Below are 21478 nucleotides of genomic sequence, written 5' to 3'. Positions count from 1 at the left end.
TGTGTTGCCAGAGGTTTGAGTGACTGAGAAGTAAGCAGGAATCTCAACATATTGGAGCATGTCCAAGACCTTGCTAGTTATCACGTACAGGACAAGAAACAGTAGTCGTCCATGATGAGTGATGGGCAGTCTTGAAATTTATTTCCGGTGGATGAAAGCTAATTTTGTGATGAGTTTGATATGGGATTGGAAAATAGGGTTGAGTCCAGAATAATCCCCAGGTTGCAGACTTTAGGAGAAGGGTGGCTGGCTCATAAATGCAAATAAGTCGCCTTTCGGCGAAAGTTACCGTTTGGAACTCAAAATAGGCCAATCCGATTTACGCGGACAATCGTCTAGCGGCAGGCCAGTCCAGTACCCGCACTCTTTTTCTGCGAAGCCACGCTGTTGTATCACGTGCATAATGTGGTTTGGCATTGTCTTGCTGAAATAAGCAGGGGCGTCCATGAAAAAGACGTCGCTTGGATGGCAGCATATGTTCCTCCAAAACCTGTATGTACCTTTCAGCATGAATGGTACCTTCACAGATGTGTAAGTTACCCATGCCATTGGCACTAACACAGCCCCATACCATCACAGATGCTGGCTTTTGAATTTTGCGTCCATAACAGTCCGGATGGTTCCTTTCCTCCAAACTGTATTTACTGACATTGGTTTTCTGAATTGTTTTTGAGCCCATGTGGTGATATCCTTGATACATTGATGTCGGTTTTTGATGCAGTGCCGCCTGAGGGATCGAAGGTCACGGGCTTTCAATGTTGGTTTTCGGCCTTGCCGCTTACATGGAATGATTTCTCCAGATTCTTTGAACCTTTTGATGATATTATGGACCGTAGATGCTGAAATCCCTAAATTCCTTGCAATTGTACGTTGAAGAACATTGTCCTTAAACCGTTCGACTATTTTCCTACTCAAGGAACCTGTGTTTAAAATCACCTATTAACTCTCGCGGTTCCTAGCGTGTTCGTTTTCGTGAAAGAACTACGATTATAACGACGTGTTAAAAACCAACCAATTTATTCCTGACAGAGGAGTCAATACATACTTCGGAGCTCTGGGTCTGCAGCAACCCCTATCTTAGCCTTAGCAGATAGCGTAGTCCGAACAAAAACTATCTGTTCCTGCCCCAGACTTGTACAATATTTCAAAGAGGAAGTATGGAATTGTTGTCGTCTGACTGGTCCAGCGCCCATTTACGTCTTCATTGCTCTGCAGAATGATGGCCATTTACCGCTGGCTCCAGATGCCGTCTCCATATTCTTGCTTCTCGTCTTTACAGCAACCCCCTGTAGCCATTGTTGGAGACGACAAATGTTGGAGACGACAAATGTTCAACATGCACCCTGCTGGAAGCTTTCCTGCATCACACCCCCACACCCTTATCTGATTTACATTTTATTCTCCCTGCAATAAACACCCATGTTCACACCCAGACCAGTTGCACAATAAAACCCTGTATCTCATTAATCCCCCTATCAATCTCTAGTATTCAGAGATCAACAACCCCAAAACATGCAGCCTCGTTCACTCTTCTTTTTCTTCTTCTTTCCTTTCAGCTTGTCCCTTTAGGGGTCGCCACAGCGCATCATCCTTTTCCATGTAAGCCTATCTCCTGCATCCTCCTCTCAAACACCAACTGCCCTCATGCCTTCCCTCACGACATCCATCAACCTGCTCTTCCTCTCGCTCTCTTGCCTGGCAGCTCCATCCTCATCATCCTTCTTCTAATATACTCACTATTTCTCCTCTGGATGTGTCCAAACCATCGAAGTCTACTCTCTCTAACTTTGTCCCCAAAACATCGAACCTTGGCTGTCCCTCTGATGAGCTCATTTCTAATTTTATCCAACCTGGTCACTCCAAGAGCGAACCTCAACATCTTCATTTCCGCCACCTCCAGCTCTGCTTCCTGTCGTCTCTTCAGTGCCACTGTCTCTAAGCCGAACATCATGGCTGGCCTCACCCCTGTTTTATAAACTTTGCCCTTCATCCTAGCAGAGACTCTTCTGTCACATAACACACTGGACACCTTCCTCCACCCGTTCCAACCTGCTTGGACCCGTTTCTTCACTTCCTGACCACACTCACGATTGCTCTGGACTGTTGACCCCAAGTATCTAAAGTCCTCCACCCTTGCTATCTCTTCTCCCTGTAGCCTCACTCTCCCCCCACCACCCTTCTCATTCATACACATATATTCTGTCTTACTTCGGCTTAAATTCTTCTGTCACACCTACAGCACACCGCTGTTCTGCTGCCCTCGTACATGTCCTGTGTTATTCTAACATACTTCTCTTCCACTCCAGACTTCCGCATGCAGTACCACAGTTCCTCTCTGGGTACTCTGTCATAGGCTTTCTCTAGATCTACAAAGACACAATGTAGCTCCTTCTGACCTCAGGCATCGTCTCACGCACTAGAATTCTATTGAAGAAGCTGGTCAAAAACTCCACAGCCACCTCTCCTAGATGCTTCCATACCTCCACAGGAATATCATCAGGACCAACTGCCTCTCAATTTTTCATCGTCTTTAATGCCTTTCTAACTTCTCCCTTACTAATCATTGCCACTTCCTGGTCCACCACACTTGCCTCTTCTACTCTCCCTTCTCTCTCATTTTCCTCATTCATCAACTCCTTGAAGTATTCTTTCCATCTACCTAGCACACTGCTGGCACCAGTCAACATATTTCCATCTCTATCCTTAATCACCCTAACCTGCTGCACATCCTTCCCATCTCAATCCCTCTGTCTGGTCAGCCTGTAGAGATCCTTTTCTCCTTCTTTAGTGTCCAACCTGCCATCCTATGCCTCTTGTTTGGCCTTTGCCACCTCTACCTTTGCCCTGTGTCGCATCTCAATGTATTCCTTTCGCCTCTCCTCGGTCCTCTCAGTGTCCCACTTCTTCTTAGCTAACCTTTTTCCTTGTATGATTTCCTGTACTATGAGGTTCCACCACCAAGTCTCCTTCTCTCCTTTCCTGCCAGAAGATACACCAAGTACTCTCCTGCCTGCCTCTCTGATCACCCTGGCTGCAGTGGTCCAATCTTCTGGAAGCTCCTCCCGTCCACCGAGGGCCTGTCTCACCTCTTCCTGAAAAGCTGCATATCACTCGTCCTGTCTGACCTTCCACCACATGGTTCTCTTCTCTGCCTTTGTCTTCCTAATCTTCCTCCCCACCCAGTCATCTTGCACACCACCATTCTATGCTGTCTAGCCACACTCTCCCCTACCACTACCTTCCAGTCGGTAACCTCCTTCAGATGACATCGTCTGCACAAGATGTAATCCACCTTTGAGCTTCTACCTCCGCTCTTGTAGGTCACCCTATGTTCCTGCCTCTTCTGGAAAAAGTGTTCACTAAAGCCATTTGCATCCTTTTTGCAAAGTCTACCACCATCTCTCCCTCCAAGTTCCTTTCCTGGATGCCGTACTTACCCATCACTCCTTCATCACCCCCATTTCCTCCACCAATCACAACACTCTCTCTGTCTGGGATGCTCAGAACTACTTTGTCGAGCTCCTTCCAGAATTTCTCTTTCACCTCAAGGTCACATCCTACCTGTGGGGCATAGCCACTAATCACATTATACATAACACCCTCAATTTCAAGTTTCAGCCTCATCACTCGATGGTAAAATAATTTAAAACCTGCCCCTAAACTTCTAGCCTCACTGCCTTTCCACCTAGTCTCCTGGACACACAATATATCAACCTTTCTCCTCATCATCATGTCAACCAACTCCCGAGATATTCCTCTCGTAGTCCCAACATTCAAACTCCCCACATTCAGTTCTAGGCTCTGTGCTTTCCTCTTCTCTTTCTGCCGAAGAACCCGCTTTCCACCTCTTCTTTGACTTCGACCCACAGTAGCTGAATTTCCAACGGCGCCCTGCAGGTTGACGGCGACGGTGGCGGACGTTGTTAACCCGGGTCACGACCGATCCGGTATGGAATTCTTTGGATGAACGCTCATATTTGTTTGGCAAAGTTTTAAGCCGGATGCCCTTCCTGACGCAAACTCTCTGCTTTTATTCGGGCTTGGGACTGTCATGAACGGAACAGAGGCTAGGACCCAAAAATGCAAGACTCCAAAACAAATGGACAGTTTCCAAAAAGAGAGGTTTAATAGACGGGCATAGGTCGGTACACGGGCAGGCAATCCAAGAAGGGCAACAGTATCCAAGAACATGAGGCAAAGAGGCAAGGTCGATAATCGGAACAGGGTCAAAGTCTTACTGTGAGTCTGTGACAAGGAATGCTGGAACGTGACGACAAGGTACAACGAACTGGCAACGAGTGGGAATGAGACACGAGGTTAAATACAATCGCTAATTAGGTATGAACGAGGCACAGGTGGTGAAGATGCTCACAGGAGCAGGTGTGTGAGAAACGAGAGAGAGGAAGACAAAACGTGGAACACACGCACACACACACACACACACACACACATGACAGTACCCCCCCCTTAACGGCCGGCCCCAGACGGCCCTGGGGCCCCTGGATGCGCAATGTGGAAGTCCCGAATGAGCGAATCATCCATGATAAACGCAGACGGTACCCATGAACGTTCCTCAGGCCCATAGCCCTCCCAGTCCACCAGATATTGAAACCCCCTCCCCCTCCGACGAGACGACAACAGCCGCTTCACAGCGAAGACCGGGCCCCCATCCACAAACCGGGGGGGAGGAGGGGGCCTGGAAGGCGGGACCAGAGGGGACTCCCGGGCTGGTTTGAGTAGGCTGACATGAAAAGCAGGGTGGACCCGCATCGACCTTGGGAGACTCAGCTTCACGGTGACAGGGTTGATGATCTTTGTGATGGGGAAGGGCCCAACGAACCTGGGAGCGAGCTTCTTGGACTCCACCCGGAGTGGAATATGTTTGGTAGAGAGCCAAACTCGCTGACCCACTTTGTAGTTCCGGGCCGGTGTCCTCCGACGGTCAGCAGCGGCTTTGTAGGACCGTCCCTGGCGCAGCAGCATCTGTCGGGCTCGGTCCCAGGTCCTCCTGCAGCGTCTCACCAAGGTTAATGCCGCTGGAACTGTGGACTCAGGGGCTATGGCAGGAAACAGAGATGGTTGGTAACCATGCACAACGTGAAAAGGCGATAGACCAGTGGATGCAGAGGGGAGGGAATTGTGGGAGAATTCGACCCAAACCAATTTCTGAGACCAGGATCGCGGATCCTGTGAAGCGAGACATCGGAGCCCCGTCTCCAGGTCCTGGTTCAGCCTCTCGGTTTGGCCGTTGGTTTCAGGATGAAACCCAGATGACAGACTGACGGTAGCACCTATGAGATTGCAAAACTCCTTCCAAAATTGCGAAATGAATTGGGGACCCCTATCAGACACCACATTCTTGGGGAAACCGTGGAATTTGAATACGTGATTGATCATTAACTCTGCAGTATCTTTAGCTGAGGAGAGTTTTGGGAGTGCAATGAAGTGTGCCATCTTAGAGAACCTGTCAACAACTGTAAGAATGGTGGTATTGCCTTTAGAGGCCGGTAATCCTGTCACAAAGTCTACGGAAATGTCTGACCAAGGACGTTGTGGTATTGGCAGGGGTCGCAACTCCCCAGAAGGACGTTGATGAGAGGGCTTGTTGGCAGCACATACCTGGCAAGCATTGACATAATCAATAACATCCCTCCTAACATTAGGCCACCAAAAGCGCTGTTCGACTACTGATTGAGTCTTGGCAATGCCTGGGTGACATACAGTGCGGTTCGTGTGAGCCCAGTGGATGACTCTTCCCCTTAAGGTCGGAACCACATAAAGCCTGTTTTCAGGGCAATCGTCAGGGCTAGGAGTGTCTTTCAGAGCCCCTTTAACCGCCGTTTCAATGTCCCAAACAAAAGCGGAAATAAAACATGACTTGGGCAAAATAGTCTTTGGGTCGGACAAAGAATTCTCTTCGGAGAAAATGCGTGACAAAGCATCTGGCTTACCATTTTTAGAACTGGGTCGGTAGGATAGCGTGAAATTAAATCTAGTAAAGAACAGAGCCCATCTAGCCTGCCTCGCATTTAATCTTTTAGCAGTCTTAATATACTCAAGGTTCTTGTGATCTGTCCATACTAAAAACGGAGTCTGTGCCCCCTCTAGCCAGTGCCTCCACTCCATCAAGGCCACCTTGACTGCCAGCAGTTCACGGTCACCAATGTCATAATTTTTCTCAGCTGGGGTCAGTTTTTTGGAGAGAAAAGCACAAGGATGTAATTTATCATCCTTGAGAGATTTCTGGGAGAGCACTGCTCCTATTCCGGCATCAGACGCATCGACTTCTCCCACAAACTCCTGTTGGAGATCTGGCAAAGTAAGGATGGGAGCGGAGGTAAAGCTCGACTTAAGTTTTTGAAACGCTGCCTGACAAAGCGGGTTCCATGCAAAAGGTTTGTGTGGCGAGGTAAGATCATGCAAAGGAGAGGCTATAGAACTGAAATTCCTGATGAATTTTCTGTAGAAGTTTGCGAACCCTAAGAACCTTTGTACATCTTTGAAAAAACTTGGAAAAAACGTCTTTAATATCCTGGTAACAGGTGGGCACTTGAGATAAATCCGGATCCCCAGATGGGGTCTGTGGATTGTCCTTAGAAACATGACCCTGAACATCACATGGCGGCTTGAAACAGTTCCGGGCGCAATTGCTGCCCCATGACATAACCTGCCCAGAGGACCAGTCAATGTGGGGGTTATGTAATCGCAACCATGGGTTCCCTAAGATAAGGTCCTGATTCATGGCGTCAAAAACATGAAAACTAATGCGTTCCGAGTGAGAATCGGGAAATGTCAATATGAGTGTTTGAGTGCGGTGAGTGATTTTGCCCATAAAACTGCCGTCTGCAGCATAGGTGTTGCGGTGGCGTTTTATTTCAAAGGTTCTAAGGTGCATACGTTTAACGAGGATGGAGTTGAGTAAGTTTGCGTCAGAACCAGAGTCAATTAATACAGGTGTATGAATTTCTTGATCAGGAGAGCATAGTGTCACTTTAGGAAGAACCCGTGTAGGGTGTTCCTTCATCAAATTCCGACTCACCTCTCCCGTGCCCTTGCTACCGGTACCGGCAACTTTGACGTGACAGTTGCTCACGGAATGACCCAACTGACCGCAGTAGAAGCACCGCCCTTCCCTCAGCCGGCGTTGACGTTCCTCAGGGGAGAGACGGAACCTGCCCAGTTGCATGGGTTCCTCCGTGGGGACGTTAGCCAGTGGGTTGAGACCGGAACCAGGGGATCTGCCTTGGTTTGGCTGGTTACCGAGGCTTGTCCTCAAAGTGCGCGGTGACGCAGCCTTCCGCCGATCTCCATCCAGCTCGCGATCCAAAAGCCTCTTGTCGATTTTTACGGCGAGAGCGATGAGAGTGTCCAAGTCGGTCGGCAGGTCTAGCGGCACTAAATGATCCTTGACGGCGGGGGATAGTCCTTGAAAAAAGGCATCGAGTAGCGCCCGATTATTCCAATGACTCTCAGCTGCTAGAATGCGAAACTCAATCGCGTAATCTGACACCCTGCGCATGCCTTGTCGTAAGGTGACAAGGGAGCGAGCTGCCTCACGATCAGGAGTGGAAAATTGAAAAATTTGCTCCATAGTCTTTTCGAAAAAAGCCCATGAATGACACGTGGTGGAATTGCGGCTCCATTCAGCAGTAGCCCACGCCTCCGCACGACCAGTCAGGTGGGAAATGACGAAAGCGATCTTTGCCCGCTCGGTGGGGAAGGCAGCTGCCTGGAGCTCAAAGTGGAGTTCGCACTGCGTGATGAACGGCTTAATGTTCCCAGAATTTCCAGAGAACCTCTCCGGTCGAGAGAGCTGTGGGCAGACAGCAGCGGAGGTGGCAGGTGGCTGCATGTTGACTGTTTCACATGGAAATACCGTGGCGGTATTGGGTGTGGTGCCAACTGGTTCCTTTTCTTGGATAATTTTCATAAGAAGTTCAAACTGTGAGGCCACCTGTCTCATCATATTGTCCTGATGCCTTGACAGTCCCTCTAGATGAAGGTGGAGGGCAGCAAGCTGCTCATCCTGCTTCGAGAGGCGTTGACCCTGCGCTTGAAGGGCTTTGCGCACCGGGTCTGAGTCTGCTGGGTCCATGTTATGGCCAGTTCGTTCTGTCATGAACGGAACAGAGGCGAGGACCCAAAAATGCAAGACTCCAAAACAAATGGACAGTTTCCAAAAAGAGAGGTTTAATAGACGGGCATAGGTCGGTACACGGGCAGGCAATCCAAGAAGGGCAACAGTATCCAAGAACATGAGGCAAAGAGGCAAGGTCGATAATCGGAACAGGGTCAAAGTCTTACTGTGAGTCTGTGACAAGGAATGCTGGAACGTGACGACAAGGTACAACGAACTGGCAACGAGTGGGAATGAGACACGAGGTTAAATACAATCGGTAATTAGGTATGAACGAGGCACAGGTGGTGAAGATGCTCACAGGAGCAGGTGTGTGAGAAACGAGGAAGAGGAACACAAAACCTGGAACACACACACACACACAGACACACACACACACACACACACATGACAGGGACCGGCCTACAGTTTGCACTGGCTCGTGCCCCCCATAGGGCTGCAGTCTCGTCCACTCTAATACTAATACTCAATAAATCCTAAACTAAATACATCAAATTACTGTGACAACCTGCTCATCACAAAGCTTAAGTCTGGCCTGGTACAAGTGGTCAGGTATAGAAGACGAGAACACTCTTCTTCATCTTAACGGCATCCCTCACCGTTGGTGTCCACCAATGGGTTCGGGGATTGCCGCCACGACAGGCACCGACTACCTTACGGCCACAGCTCCGGTCGGCCACCTCAGCAATGGAGGCGCGGAACATGGTCCACTCGGACTCGATGTCCCCCGCTTCCCCCGGAACATGAGCAATGTTCTGTCGGAGGTGGGAGTTAAAACTCCTTCTGACAGGGGATTCTGCAAGACGTTCTTAGCAGACCCTCAGAATACGTTTGGGCCTGACACGTCGGACAGGCATCTTCCCCCACCATCGGAGCCAACTCACCACCAGGTGGTGATCAGTTGACAGCTGCGCCCCTCTCTTCACCCAAGTGTCCAAGACATGCGGTCCGATGACATGACCACCACTTCCCATGGGTTCACCACCTATGGGAGGGGCCATAGGGGTCGGGTACAGTGCGAGCTGGGCGGAGGCCGAAGGCGGGGACCTTGGCGATCCGACCGCCGGCTACAGAAGCTGGCTGTAGGGACGTGGAATGTCACCTCTCACGCCCGAGCTGATGTGTGAGGTTGAGAGATGTTCCGACTAGATAGAGTCGGACTCGCCTCCACACACTGCTTGGGCTCTGGTACCAGTCTTCTTGAGAGGGGTTGGACTCTCTTCCACTCTGGAGTTGCCCACTGTGAGATGCGCCGAGCAGGTGTGGGTATACTTATTGCCCTCCGGCTGGCTCGGCGCCTGTACGTTGGGGTTCACCCCGGTGGCCGAGACGGTAGCCCCCTCCGCCTTCGGGTGGGGGAACGGGTCCTGACTGTTGTATGTGCAGCAGTTCAGAGTACCCACCCTTTTTGGAGTCCTTGGAGGGGGTGCTGGAGAGCGCTCGTGCTGGGGACTCCATCGTCGTGAATGCTCACGTGGGCAATGACAGTGAGACCTGGAAGGGTATGATTGGGAGGAACGCCCCCCTCCCCGATCAGAACCTGAACTGTTCTGTTATTGGACTTCTGTTGCTCATCACAGATTATCCATAATTAACAACATGTTCAAGCATAAGGGTGTCCACACGTGCACCTGGCACAAGAACACCCTAGGTCACAGTTCCATGATCGACTTTGGGACCCACGTTACCCTTTCGGGCTGTGCCTTGCCAGGCACAGCCAGGCCCCATGGCTGCGGCCACCAGGCGCTCGCCGTTGAGCCCCACCTCCAGGTCTGGCTAAGCTTCTAGCCTTACTGCCTTTCCACCTGCTCTCCTGGACACACAAAATATCTCTACCTTTCTGCTAATCATCATGTCAGCCAACTGCCTACCTTTCCCTGTCATAGTTCCAACATTCAAAGTCCCTACTTTCATTTCTAGGCTCTGTGGTTTCCGCTTCTCTTTCTGCGTAAGGACCCACTTTCAACCTCTCCTTCTTCTCCGACCCACAGTTGCTGAATTTCCGCTGGCGCCTGTAGCTTAACATCGCCGGTGGCGGAAGTTGTTAACCTAGGCCACGACCGATCCGGTATGGTATTCTTTGGATGAACGATCATATTTGTGTGGAAATGTTTTAAGTAGGATGACCTTCCTGATACAACAGTCTTCATTCATCGGGCTTGGGACCGGCCTACGGTTTGCAGTTGCTTGTGCCCCCCGTAGGGCTGCATTTATGTGAAGACATCCATCCATCCATCCATTTTTTACCGCTTATCCGAGGTCGGGTCGCGGGGGCAGTAGCTTTAGTTGGGACGCCCAGACTTCCCTCTCCCCAGCCACTTAATCCATCTCTTCCGTGGGGATCCCGAGGCGTTCCCAGGCCAGCCGAAGGATGTAGTCTCTCCAGCGTGTCCTGGGTCGTCCCACGGGTCTCCTCCCGGTGGGACGTGCCCGGAACACCTCACCCGGGAGGCATCCGAATCAGATGCCCAAGCCACCTCATCTTGATCCTCTCGATGTGAAGGAGCAGCGGCTCTACTCTGAGATCCTCCCGGATGACCGAGCTTGTCACCCTATCTCTCAGGGAGAGCCCGGACACCCTGCGGAGGAAACTCATTTCGGCCGCTTGTATCCTGGATTTTGTTCTTTCGGTCACGACCCACAGCTTGTGACCATAGGTGAGGGTAGTAACGTAGATGGACCGGTAAACCGAGAGCTTCGCCTTTCGGCTTAGCTCCTTCTTTACCACAACGGATCGATACAAAGTCCGCATCACTGCAGACGCCGCACCAATCCGCCTGTCGATCTCCCGTTCCGTTCTTCCCTCACTCGTGAACAAGACCCCAAGATACTTGAACTCTTCCACTTGGGGCAGGATCTCATCCCCGACCTGGAGAGGGCACGCCACCCTTTTCCGACTGAGGACCATGGTCTCAGATTTGGAGGTGCTGATTCTCATCCCGGCCGCTTCATACTCGGCTGCGAACTGCTCCAATGAGAGTTGGAGGTCACGGCTTGATGAATTTGAATGATTTTATGATTTTATGGGCAGAATTTCTAGGCGCAGCCGAGGCGTAGAGGGGGTCGGGTTTGGTGGCCTCAGTATTGCATCTCTGGTTTTTGCAGATAATGTGGTTCTGTTGGCTTCATCAAGCCATGACCTCCAACTCTCACTATGTAAAGACACTGATTGTTAATGTTCCGTCACAATATTTTGAAACTATGATTTAATCTGGTAAGAAAGAAATGTGCAACATTTTACCTCGAAGTCAAATCAAAAGTGATGAGAGAACAATGACACAACAGCAGCTGTATGTTGTGCCCATTGTTCACTCATTGTTTTTCGATTTTGACCAACAGAAATGGTATCATTTCTGTAAATCCCTGCAACTGTTTACATTTTGCAATGATTACTTGTACAATATTCCCAAATCACAATGTCCATTACCAGTGAGCTAATTTTAGAACAGGCCTGCAGGCTTTGAGGGCTAGCCGGGCCCATGTTGGTGACACCTGGTATACAGTGTTTAATCTTTAACTGTTAGTTGAGGGTAAGTGCATTTGACACTTCTCGTAATTGGGTTATCGTTGTCCATCTTTGACCACTTGTACACTATGTATTGAACATCTCTTCCATTTGTTTCATGTTGCTATTTAGACCCACCATCGCTATTGTCCATGTTTAGCTCATTCAGCATATTTTACAGGGAGCTTGTAAAGACCACAATTGTTACGATATGAACTGGATATTTTATTTGTATTTTTTATTTTTTAACCAGTTCTTCTCACTGTCGTCACCTCCTGCTTACCCTATTGTCACATATATTTCACGACATTCCTGACCTGATTTGCCAGCTGAGTGTGCCAGCTCTCAGACATGCTTGACTAATTGATGATTGGTTGGTCAGGAGTGTGCATGTAGATTGACAAGTACTTACTTTTGTAGATTTGTACAGTTGATAATTGTGATTGATTTATGATTGATATTACATGACTGTGTTGTATTCTACCAGGTAATCAAGGAGACGAACAACATGACAGTGAAAATGCCATACCAGTGTTTTATAAATGGCACATTTGTGGATGCTGAAAATGGCAAAACCTATGATACCATTAATCCCACTGATGGATCGGTAAGACATCCGAGGTTCTGCGATTCATATAAACAACAAAGCTCATCCTTCTTTGGATCCGTAGTACATCGTATTAATAATGTTTATGCCATCATAATTTTTACTAGGTAATCTGTAAGGTGTCTTATGCTTCAGTGGGGGATGTGGACTATGCAGTGAAAGCTGCTAAACAAGCTTTTCATAACGGGCCCTGGGGCAAGATGAACCCGAGAGACAGAGGAAATCTTCTTTATAAGTGAGTAGTGCAAAGAAGATGTGGCTATAGCGCTTTTGCCTCATTTGGTGTTTATCAGTAAACCATGAATGGCGTCATCTCGTAAAGTGACACAATGAAACACTAATACGGTACAACCCAAGGAAGTTGGGACGTTGTGTTAAACATAAATAAAAAAAGAATACGATGATTTGCAAATCATTTTTGACCGACATTTAATTGAATACACGACAAAGATATTTAATGTTCAAACTGATACATTTTATTGTTTTTAGCAAATAATCATTCACTTAAAATTTTATGGCTGCAACACGTCCCAAAAAAGCTGGCACAGGGTCATGTTTACCACTGTGTTACATCACCTTTTCTTTGAACAACATTCAATAAACGTTTGGGAACTGAGGACACTAATTGCTGAAGCTTTGTAGGTGGAATTATTTCCCATTCTTGCTTGATGTACAGCTTCGGCTGTTCAACAGTCTGGGGTCTCCGTTGTCTTAGTTTACGCTTCATAATGCGCCACACATTTTCAATGGGAGACAGGTCTGGACTGCAGGCAGGCCAGTCGAGTACCCGCACTCTTTTACGACGAAGCCACGCTGTTGTAAGACGTGCAGAATGTGCTTTGGCGTTGTCTTGGTGAAATAAGCACGGGCGTCCGAGAAAAAGACGTTGCTTGGATGGCAGCATATGTTTCTCCAAAACCTGTATGTACCTTTCAGCATTAATGGTGCCTTCACAGATGTGTAAGTCACCCATACCTGAGGGATCGAAGGTCACTGGCATTCAATGTTGGTTTTCGGCCTTGCTGCTTACATGCAGTGATTTCTCCAGATTCTCTGAGCCTTTTGATGATTTACGGACCGTAGATGATGAAAAAAAGCCATAAAATTCCATTTATGGCTTTGACTTGCAGTGTTGCTACCCGATAGAAATTCACTTCCAGAACAATTTGTCTGAATTTCCATATTTTTAGAATTATGTCCAGGGCATTACTGCAGAACAGTATTGCAGTAAATCATGTATTAGGATAAAAAAAAGAATTCTGCATGTTGTTCAATTATACAACAAAAATACTCCATTGTCCTAATCATTCATAAATTAGAGATTCAATGTAGTTACTTGGGGCGGCAGGGTGGCTGACTGTTATTCACTCACAGTTCGGAGGACTCCACACAGGTGAGGCCGGATTGGAACCAGGGTCCCCATAACTGGGATGAGCATGTCAGAATTGCGCACCATAGTTTGGTGTGGATGTGCTTTGTGGAAACACAGTTGGCTCAAAATGCTGCCGCTTGCCTCCCAGCTTCACAGGTCAGCGGATCAGCTGCTTCTTAGAGTACCACGGTCCACGCCCAAGCGCAAAGGGCATAGGGCCTTTTCTGTCGGCGGTCCCACGTTGTGGAGTGACCTCCGTCTGCACATCAGAGAAGCCTACTCACTGTCCGGATTTTAAAACGCAATGTTAAAACCTATTTTTATGATCTGGCTTTCAACCCGGCTGAAGACTCAGCATCTGTTTCAGTGTTTTTATGGTTTATCCAAAATTATTTTGATTTCTGAAAGTTTGATTCTTATCTGTGTGGAGCACCTTGTTTCCAGCTGTGGTAGTATTCCAAGTACTTTATCAATAAAGTTGAGTTGAGTTTATAATTTTCCGAAAGAAGAACAAAATATAACTCAAAAGCTTTGTGTTTTTCGGCTCAACTTGTAGACTTGCAGACCTGATGGAGCAACACCAGGAGGAGCTGGCCACTATTGAGGCAATTGACTCAGGAGCTGTTTACACGCTGGCCCTGAAGACTCACGTGGGCATGTCTATCCAGACATTTCGCTACTTTGCTGGCTGGTGTGACAAGATACAGGTAGAATTATATTCATCAGCTTTCCCTCTAAGCGGCACGCTGGTCGACTGGTCGACCCCTCTGCCTCACAGTTCTGAGGACGCAGGTTGAAATCCGGCCTCGCCTTTGTAGAGTTTGCATGTTCTCGTGCCTGCGTGGGTTTTCTCCGGGTGCTCTCGTGCCTGCGTGGGGTTTCTCTGGGCACTCCGGTTTCCTCCCACATTCCAAATACTCCCACATGCCATACTGTATCGTGATCAGACGCGGGTAGTCACCCGCTACATTTACTCTGTTACATTTACTCAAGTAGCCTTTTGGATAAATTGTACTTGTGAGAGTAGTTTGAATAAACTATACTTTTAGACTTCATATTCGACTTTTGAGGACTTTAAAATTGAAATAGTGGTAGTTGTGTGTGGATTCCCATGAATTATACATCCATCCATTTTCCGTACCGCTTGTCGTCACTCGGGTCGCGAGCGCGATGGAAGCTATCCCGGCTATCTTCGGGAAAAAGGCGGGGTACACCCAGAACTGGCCGCCAGCCAATCGCAGGGCACATAGAAACAAACAACCATTCGCACTCGCATTCACACCTACGGGCAATTTAGAGTGTTCAATTAACCTACGCTGCATGTTTTGGGGATGTGGGAGGAAACCGGAGACCCCGGAGAAAAACCCACGCAGGCTCGGGGAGAACATGCAAACTCCACACAAGCGGGGAGGGATTTGAACCCCGGTCCTCAGAACTGTGAGGCAGACGCTCTAACCAGTCGGACACCGTGCCGCCCTCAGTTTTTATATTGAGAGAAATTGGTGTGTGGTCACTGATGATGATTGGATGTATTTTGGAGGTCATTCTTTGACCTGCGTCTCCATTTGTCAACAAGTACAAAATTGTCCGTATACTGCCCTAATATATTGGCGCATCGTAGCTGAGATTTGAGCAATCTATAAGGAGATTTAGCATAAGATTAAAGTCGCCTCCCATGGTAATTTTACAATTGGGTAACAAGTTAAACAAGTGTGAAAAGAGCGTGTGAAAAAAAGCATCTGGAGCATCTTTATTAGGAGCGTATACATTTGTGTAAAGTTTGTTAAATATTGATTAGCTGCGATGAAAACAATTTCATCTCCATTGCACGGCATACTGACGTCAAAATGTGCACAATATAAATTACTAAGTGAATGAACACTATACTCATGGTGACTAACTTCAAACTTCTGAAGACCCAATGTGGCCGTGTCGTGAGCCAGACTGTGAACCGCAATTCATTGCGCTTTTAACGTGGAAGGGTAACTCTCGTCTTCATGTGAAAATAAATAAGGAACAACGCTCATAAACTCAAATATTTGGAACTTTTCTAACCCTTTTTTCCGAAGAAAAATGCCAATAATACTGTAGCATCAGTGAACTACAAAAAAGTATGATTAGAGTGATGCATGACTGCCTTCACTGCGCATTGTGCAGTTAGTTGTATATGTATGAATTTGTTTTGATTGTATTTGGTTGTATTGGCTTTTTATTTTGCGTCGTTTTACGATGTCGTCTGCAGCCAGGTCGGCATTGCGAGTGAGAATCTGTTTTCAGATGCCTGGGCTGGGTAAATAAATGTGACATCAATAAATAAAGACCAGATATTGTCGGTAAGACTGCATTAATAAGGTGACTTGACTTATCACATGAGGCACGGTGGGCGACTGGTTAGCACATCTGCCTCACAGTTCTGAGGACCCGGGTTCAAATCCGGCATCACCTGTGTGGAGTTTCTCCCCATGCCTGCATGGGTTTTTCCCGGGTGCTCCAGTTTCCTCCCACATTCCAAAAACATGCATAGTCAGTGAATTGTTAACTCTAAATTGCCCGTAGGTGTGAATGTCAGTGCAAGTGGTTGTTTGTTTGGATGTGCCCCGCGCTTGGCTGGCGACCAGTTCAGGGTGTACCCCGCCTCTCACCCAAAGATAGCCGGGACAGGCTCCAGCATGAACCGCGACCCGCTGATCCTCAATCGGGTCGCGGTTCGTAAAATGGATGGATGACCACACTGCTGTTTACAGGGCAAGACAGTCCCCATTAACCAGGCCAGGCCCAACCGCAACCTCACCTTTACGAAAAAAGAACCAATCGGGTAAGATTGAAGGTGTATTGAAAATATGTTCTCAATGATATTTCATTGAGTGTTTCTATTTGTATATATTGTTCTTGGTCAGTGATTGGATTTCTCTGTATCAGTGTTTGTGCTATCGTCATCCCTTGGAACTATCCCCTCATGATGTTGGCATGGAAAAGCGCTGCCTGCCTTGCAGCCGGAAACACGCTTGTTCTTAAACCGGCACAGGTGCTCTTACGCAGCGGGAACACTACAGTATTATGAATTTTACACGACAGCATCCCTGGTTCCCTCCAAGGCTTGTTCAAGTATGCTTGGGCCACATATTGTGTCAGTTTCGTTTGTCAAGCGTCTCTCGTGTCTCATATAAACAGGTAACGCCATTGACGGCATTAAAATTTGCCGAGTTGTCTGTAAAAGCTGGCATTCCAAAAGGAGTCATCAACATATTGCCAGGTTCAGGTAATGGACACCTCACAAAAATATTCTTGAATGTCATTTTAGTAACTGTTGTTGAATTTTGCAAATTGTTCTTTTCTAGGAGGAACGGTTGGACAGCGCTTGGCTGATCACCCAGATATCCGTAAGCTAGGTTTCACAGGTTCAACACCTATTGGCAAACAAATCATGAAAAGGTATGATTTAATGAAGACCTTGCCACAATTACATTACTGCCACAATGATGCTTGACTATAATACCTTCCCCTTGAAGCTGTGCACTCAGTAATCTAAAGAAGGTTTCTCTGGAGCTGGGAGGGAAGTCTCCTCTTATCATCTTTAGTGACTGCGACATGGACAAGGCTGTTCGCATGGTAAGAGAATCGCTTTAGGCAGGTTTTCAAACAATGAGTAAAACATTTAGATGTCCAAATGTGTTTAATCATTTTTTCTAATTTCCTTCACCTCAACATTTATGAGATGAGGTGACCTCTGCTATGTACCAAATACACCACATTGTACAGTTTGTGGTATATGTATTTATTTGGACTTGCTTTTATTTTGCCTTGTTTTTCCCTGCTGTCTGCAGGCAGGTCGGCATTGCAAAAGAGAATCTGTTTTCAATTGTCTTACCTGGATAAATAAAGGGGACAATACATGAATACCCCTCCTTGAGCCGTCACCTTATCGTGGTGGAGGGGTTTGTGTGTCCCAATGATCCTAGGAGCTAACTTGTCTGGGGCTTCACGCCCCTGGCAGGGTCACCCATGGCAAACAGGTCCTAGGTGAGGGACCAGACAAAGCACGGCTCCAAAGACCCCTATGATGAATAAAATGATTGGATTACGTTTTCCCTTGCCCGGACGCGGGTCACGGGGGCCCCGATCCATGGGGCCCGGCCGGGCACAGCCCGAAAGGGTAACGTGGGTCCCCCTTCCCATGGGCTCACCATCTGTGGGAGGGGCCTTAGGGGTCGGGTGCAATGCGAGCTGGGCGGTAGCCGAAGGCGGGGACCTTGGCGATCCGATCCCTGGCTACAGAAGCTGGCTCTAGGGACGTGGAATGTCACCTCTCTGGCAGGGAAGGAGCCCGAGCTGTTGTGTGAGGTCGAGAAGTTCCGACTCGATATAGTCGGACTCGCCTCCACGCACAGCTTGGGCTCTGGTACCAGTCCTCTCGAGAGGGGTTGGACTCTCTTCCACTCTGGAGTTGCCCATGGTGAGAGGCGCCGAGCAGGTGTGGGTATACTTATTGCTCCCCGGCTCTGCGCCTGTACGTTGGGGTTCACCCCGGTGGACAAGAGGGTAGCCTTCCTCCACCTTCGGGTGGGGGGACGGGTCCTGACTGTTGTTTGTGCCTATACACCAAACACCAGTTCAGAGTATCCACCCTTTTTGGAGTCCTTGGAGTGGGTGCTGGAGAACGCTCCCGCTGGGGACTCCATCGAACTTCAATGCTCACGTGGAATCAGAACCCGAGCGGTGTTCTGTTATTGGACTTCTGTGCTCGTCACGGATTGTCCATAACGAACACCATGTTCAAGCATAAGGGTGTCCACACGTGCACTTGGCACCAGGACACCCTAGGTCACAGTTCGATGATAGACTTTGTGGTCGTGTCATCGGACTTGCGGCCGCATGTCTTGGACACTCGGGTGAAGAGAGGGGCGGAGCTGTCAACTGATCACCACCTGGTGGTGAGTTGGCTCCGATGGTGGGGGAAGATGCCGGTCCGACTTGGCAGGCCCAAACGTATTGTGAGGGTCTGCTGGGAACGTCTGGCGGAATCCCCTGTCAGAAGGAGTTTCAACTTCCATCTCCGACAGAACTTTGCTCATGTTCCGGGGGAGGCGGGGGACATCGAGTCCGAGTGGAGCATGTTCCGCGCCTCCATTGCTGAGGCGGCCGATCGGAGTTGTGGCCGTAAGGTGGTCGGTGGCGGCAATCCCCGTACCCGTTGGTGGACACCAATGGTGAAGCTGAAGAAGGAGTCCTATCGGGCCTTTTTGGCCTGTGGGACTCCTGAGGCAGCTGATGGGAACCGGCTGGCCAAGCGGAATGCAGCTTTGGTGGTCGCTGAAGCAAAAAGTCAGGCATGGGAGGAGTTCGGTGAGGCCGTGGAGAAAGACTTCCGGATGGCTCCTCGGTGGCAGGGCCCCGGGGGTGGATGAGATTCGGCCGGAGTTCCTCAAGGCTCTGGATGTTGTACGGTTGTCCTGGTTGACACGCCTCTGCAACATCGCGTGGACATCGGGGACAGTGCCTCTGGATTGGCAGACTGGGGTGGTGGTCCCCCTTTTTAAGAAGAAGACCTTACCAGGGATGCCCCTGGTAAGGTCTATTCAGGGGTGCTGGAGAGGAGGGTCGTCGGGAGGTTGAATCCCAGATTCAGGAGGAGCAGTGTGGTTTTCGTCCTGGCCGTGGAATAGTGGACCAGCTCTACACCCTTGGCAGGGTCCTCAAGGGTGCATGGGAGTTCGCCCAACCAGTCTACATGTTTTTTGTGGACTTGGAGAAGGTGTTCGACCGTGTCCCTCGGGTGGTCCTGTGGGGGGTGCTTCGGGAGTATGGGGTACCGAGCCCCCTGATACGGGCTGTTTGGTCCCTGTACGACCGGAGTCAGAGTTTGGTCCGCATATCCGGCAGTAAGTCGGACTCGTTTCCGGTGAGGGTTGGACTTCGCCAAGGCTGCCCTTTGTCACAGATTCTGTTCATAACTTTTATGGACAGAATTTCTAGCCGCAGCCGAGGCGTAGAGGGGGTTCGGTTTGGTGGCCTCAGTATTGCATCTCTGCTTTTTGCAGATGATGTGGTTCTGTTGGCTTCATCAAGCCGTGACCTCCAACTCTCATTGGAGCAGTTTGCAGCCGAGTGTGAAGCGGCCGGGATGAGAATCAGCACCTCCAAATCTGAGACCGTGGTCCTCAGTTGGAAAAGGGTGGTGTGCCCTCTCCTGGTCGGGGATGAGATCCTGCCCCTAAGTGGAGGAGTTCAAAGTATCTTGGGGTCTTGTTCACAAGTGAGTGAAGAATGGAACGGGAGATCGACAGGCGGATCGGTGCGGCGTCTGCAGTGATGCGGACTTTGTATCGGTCCGTTGTGGTAAAGAAGGAGCTAAGCCGAAAGGCGAAGCTCTCGATTTACCGGTCGATCTACGTTCCTACCCTCACCTATGGTCACAAGCTGTGGGTCGTGACCGAAAGAAAGAGATCCCGGATACAAGCGGCCGAAATGAGTTTACTCCGCAGGGTGTCCGGGCTCTCCCTTAGAGATAGGGTGAGAAGCTCGGTCATCCGGGAGGATCTCAGAGTAGAGCCGTTGCTCCTTCACATCGAGAGGAGCCAGATGAGGTGGCCGGGGCATCTGATTCGGATGCCTCCCGGACGCCTCCCCGGCGAGGTGTTCCGGGCACGTCCCGGAACACGCTGGAGAGACTACGTCTCTCGGCTGGCCTGGGAACGCCTCGGGATCCCCCTGGAAGAGATGGATGAAGTGGCTGGGGAAAGGGAAGTCTGGGCATCCCTGCTAAAGCTTCGGCCCCCGCGACCCGTCCTCGGATAAGAGGTAGAAGATGGATGGATGGAATACATCCTCCCTGAGCTATCATCTTAGCATGCTGGAGGTGTTTGGTGTCCCATTGATCCTCGGCGCTAAGTTGTTTGAGGCTCCCCCGATTAGAAGCCGAGCGTATATGTAACGAACACTATGTTCAAACATAAGGGTGTCTATACAGAGACTTAGCACCAAGAGACCCCAGGCTGGAGTTTGATATTCAACCTTGTGGTCGTGTCATCGGACCTGCCGCTGCATATCTTGGACACGCGGGTGAAGAAACGGGCGGAGCTGTCCACTGATCACCACCTGGTGGTGTGTTGGCTCAGGCACGGGAGGAATTGGGTCGGCCATGGAAAATGACTTTTTGATGCACCATCAACACTGTGTACAGTGGGGATGGAGCGCTGCTGACCACAACTCAGGATGAGTAGGTGGGCCGAATACTTTGAATACCTCCTCAATTCCACCAACACGCCTTTTCCTTTGAGAAAAAAGAGGTGAGATCGCCTATCTCTTTAGTGATTGCCACATGGAGCTGGATGAGAGCCACCTGGAGTTCCTTAAGTCTCTGGATGTTGTGGCCGTTTTCATGGTTGACAACACTTCTGTACCATATCATGGGCATCGGGGACAGTGCCTCTGGTTTAGCCCGGGGGCTGTATTCTACAGAGAGATCACATACATCAACGTCCCTGGTAAGGTCCATTCGGGGTTGCTGGAGACTATGGTCTGCTGGGAAGTAGAACTTCAAATTCTGGAGGAGCAGTGTGGTTTTTATCCTCCCTGTGGAACAGTGGTCATGTGACTGCCTTGTGTTGTCTGATCGGTGACTTAAGAGTCAAATGACATTAGTGATCACGATGGATTGGCGCAATCGGCGCCCTACGCGGAAGTCGAAGATTACGTCGAAAAATAGACACGCACAGGCAAGAATGGATAAATAAAATTAGCGAAATCTGAGGGTCTTGCCCTTAGCGGTGTCTTGGTACGTGCCAAAAAGTCGTCTTTTCCCTGTTTTGTTTAGATGCAAAAGTCAAATGAGGAGTCAGAAATATTAAAATGTCATTT

At 49.1% G+C, this 21478-nt stretch overlaps 1 protein-coding gene across 2 annotated transcripts in view; it reads left to right on the top strand.

Moving 5' to 3' along the window:
• The window catches only part of LOC133398182 (mitochondrial 10-formyltetrahydrofolate dehydrogenase-like), a 97795-nt gene that overhangs the window by 57303 nt on the left and 19014 nt on the right, over positions 1-21478 (top strand). For both annotated transcript variants that reach the window (XM_061669763.1, XM_061669762.1), the window contains 8 exons: positions 12130-12249; positions 12357-12484; positions 14178-14328; positions 16366-16436; positions 16541-16646; positions 16793-16880; positions 16960-17053; positions 17131-17230. In XM_061669763.1, the coding sequence (XP_061525747.1) occupies positions 12130-12249; positions 12357-12484; positions 14178-14328; positions 16366-16436; positions 16541-16646; positions 16793-16880; positions 16960-17053; positions 17131-17230 (858 nt within the window). The remainder of the gene's footprint in view (positions 1-12129; positions 12250-12356; positions 12485-14177; positions 14329-16365; positions 16437-16540; positions 16647-16792; positions 16881-16959; positions 17054-17130; positions 17231-21478) is intronic.

This window comes from Phycodurus eques, unplaced genomic scaffold (genome assembly GCF_024500275.1).
Source record: "Phycodurus eques isolate BA_2022a unplaced genomic scaffold, UOR_Pequ_1.1 contig_25, whole genome shotgun sequence".
In the NCBI taxonomy this organism is placed as follows: Eukaryota; Metazoa; Chordata; class Actinopteri; order Syngnathiformes; family Syngnathidae; genus Phycodurus; species Phycodurus eques.
Note: the sequence above shows the minus strand (reverse complement) of the source record. Positions and strands in the feature narration are given on the sequence as shown.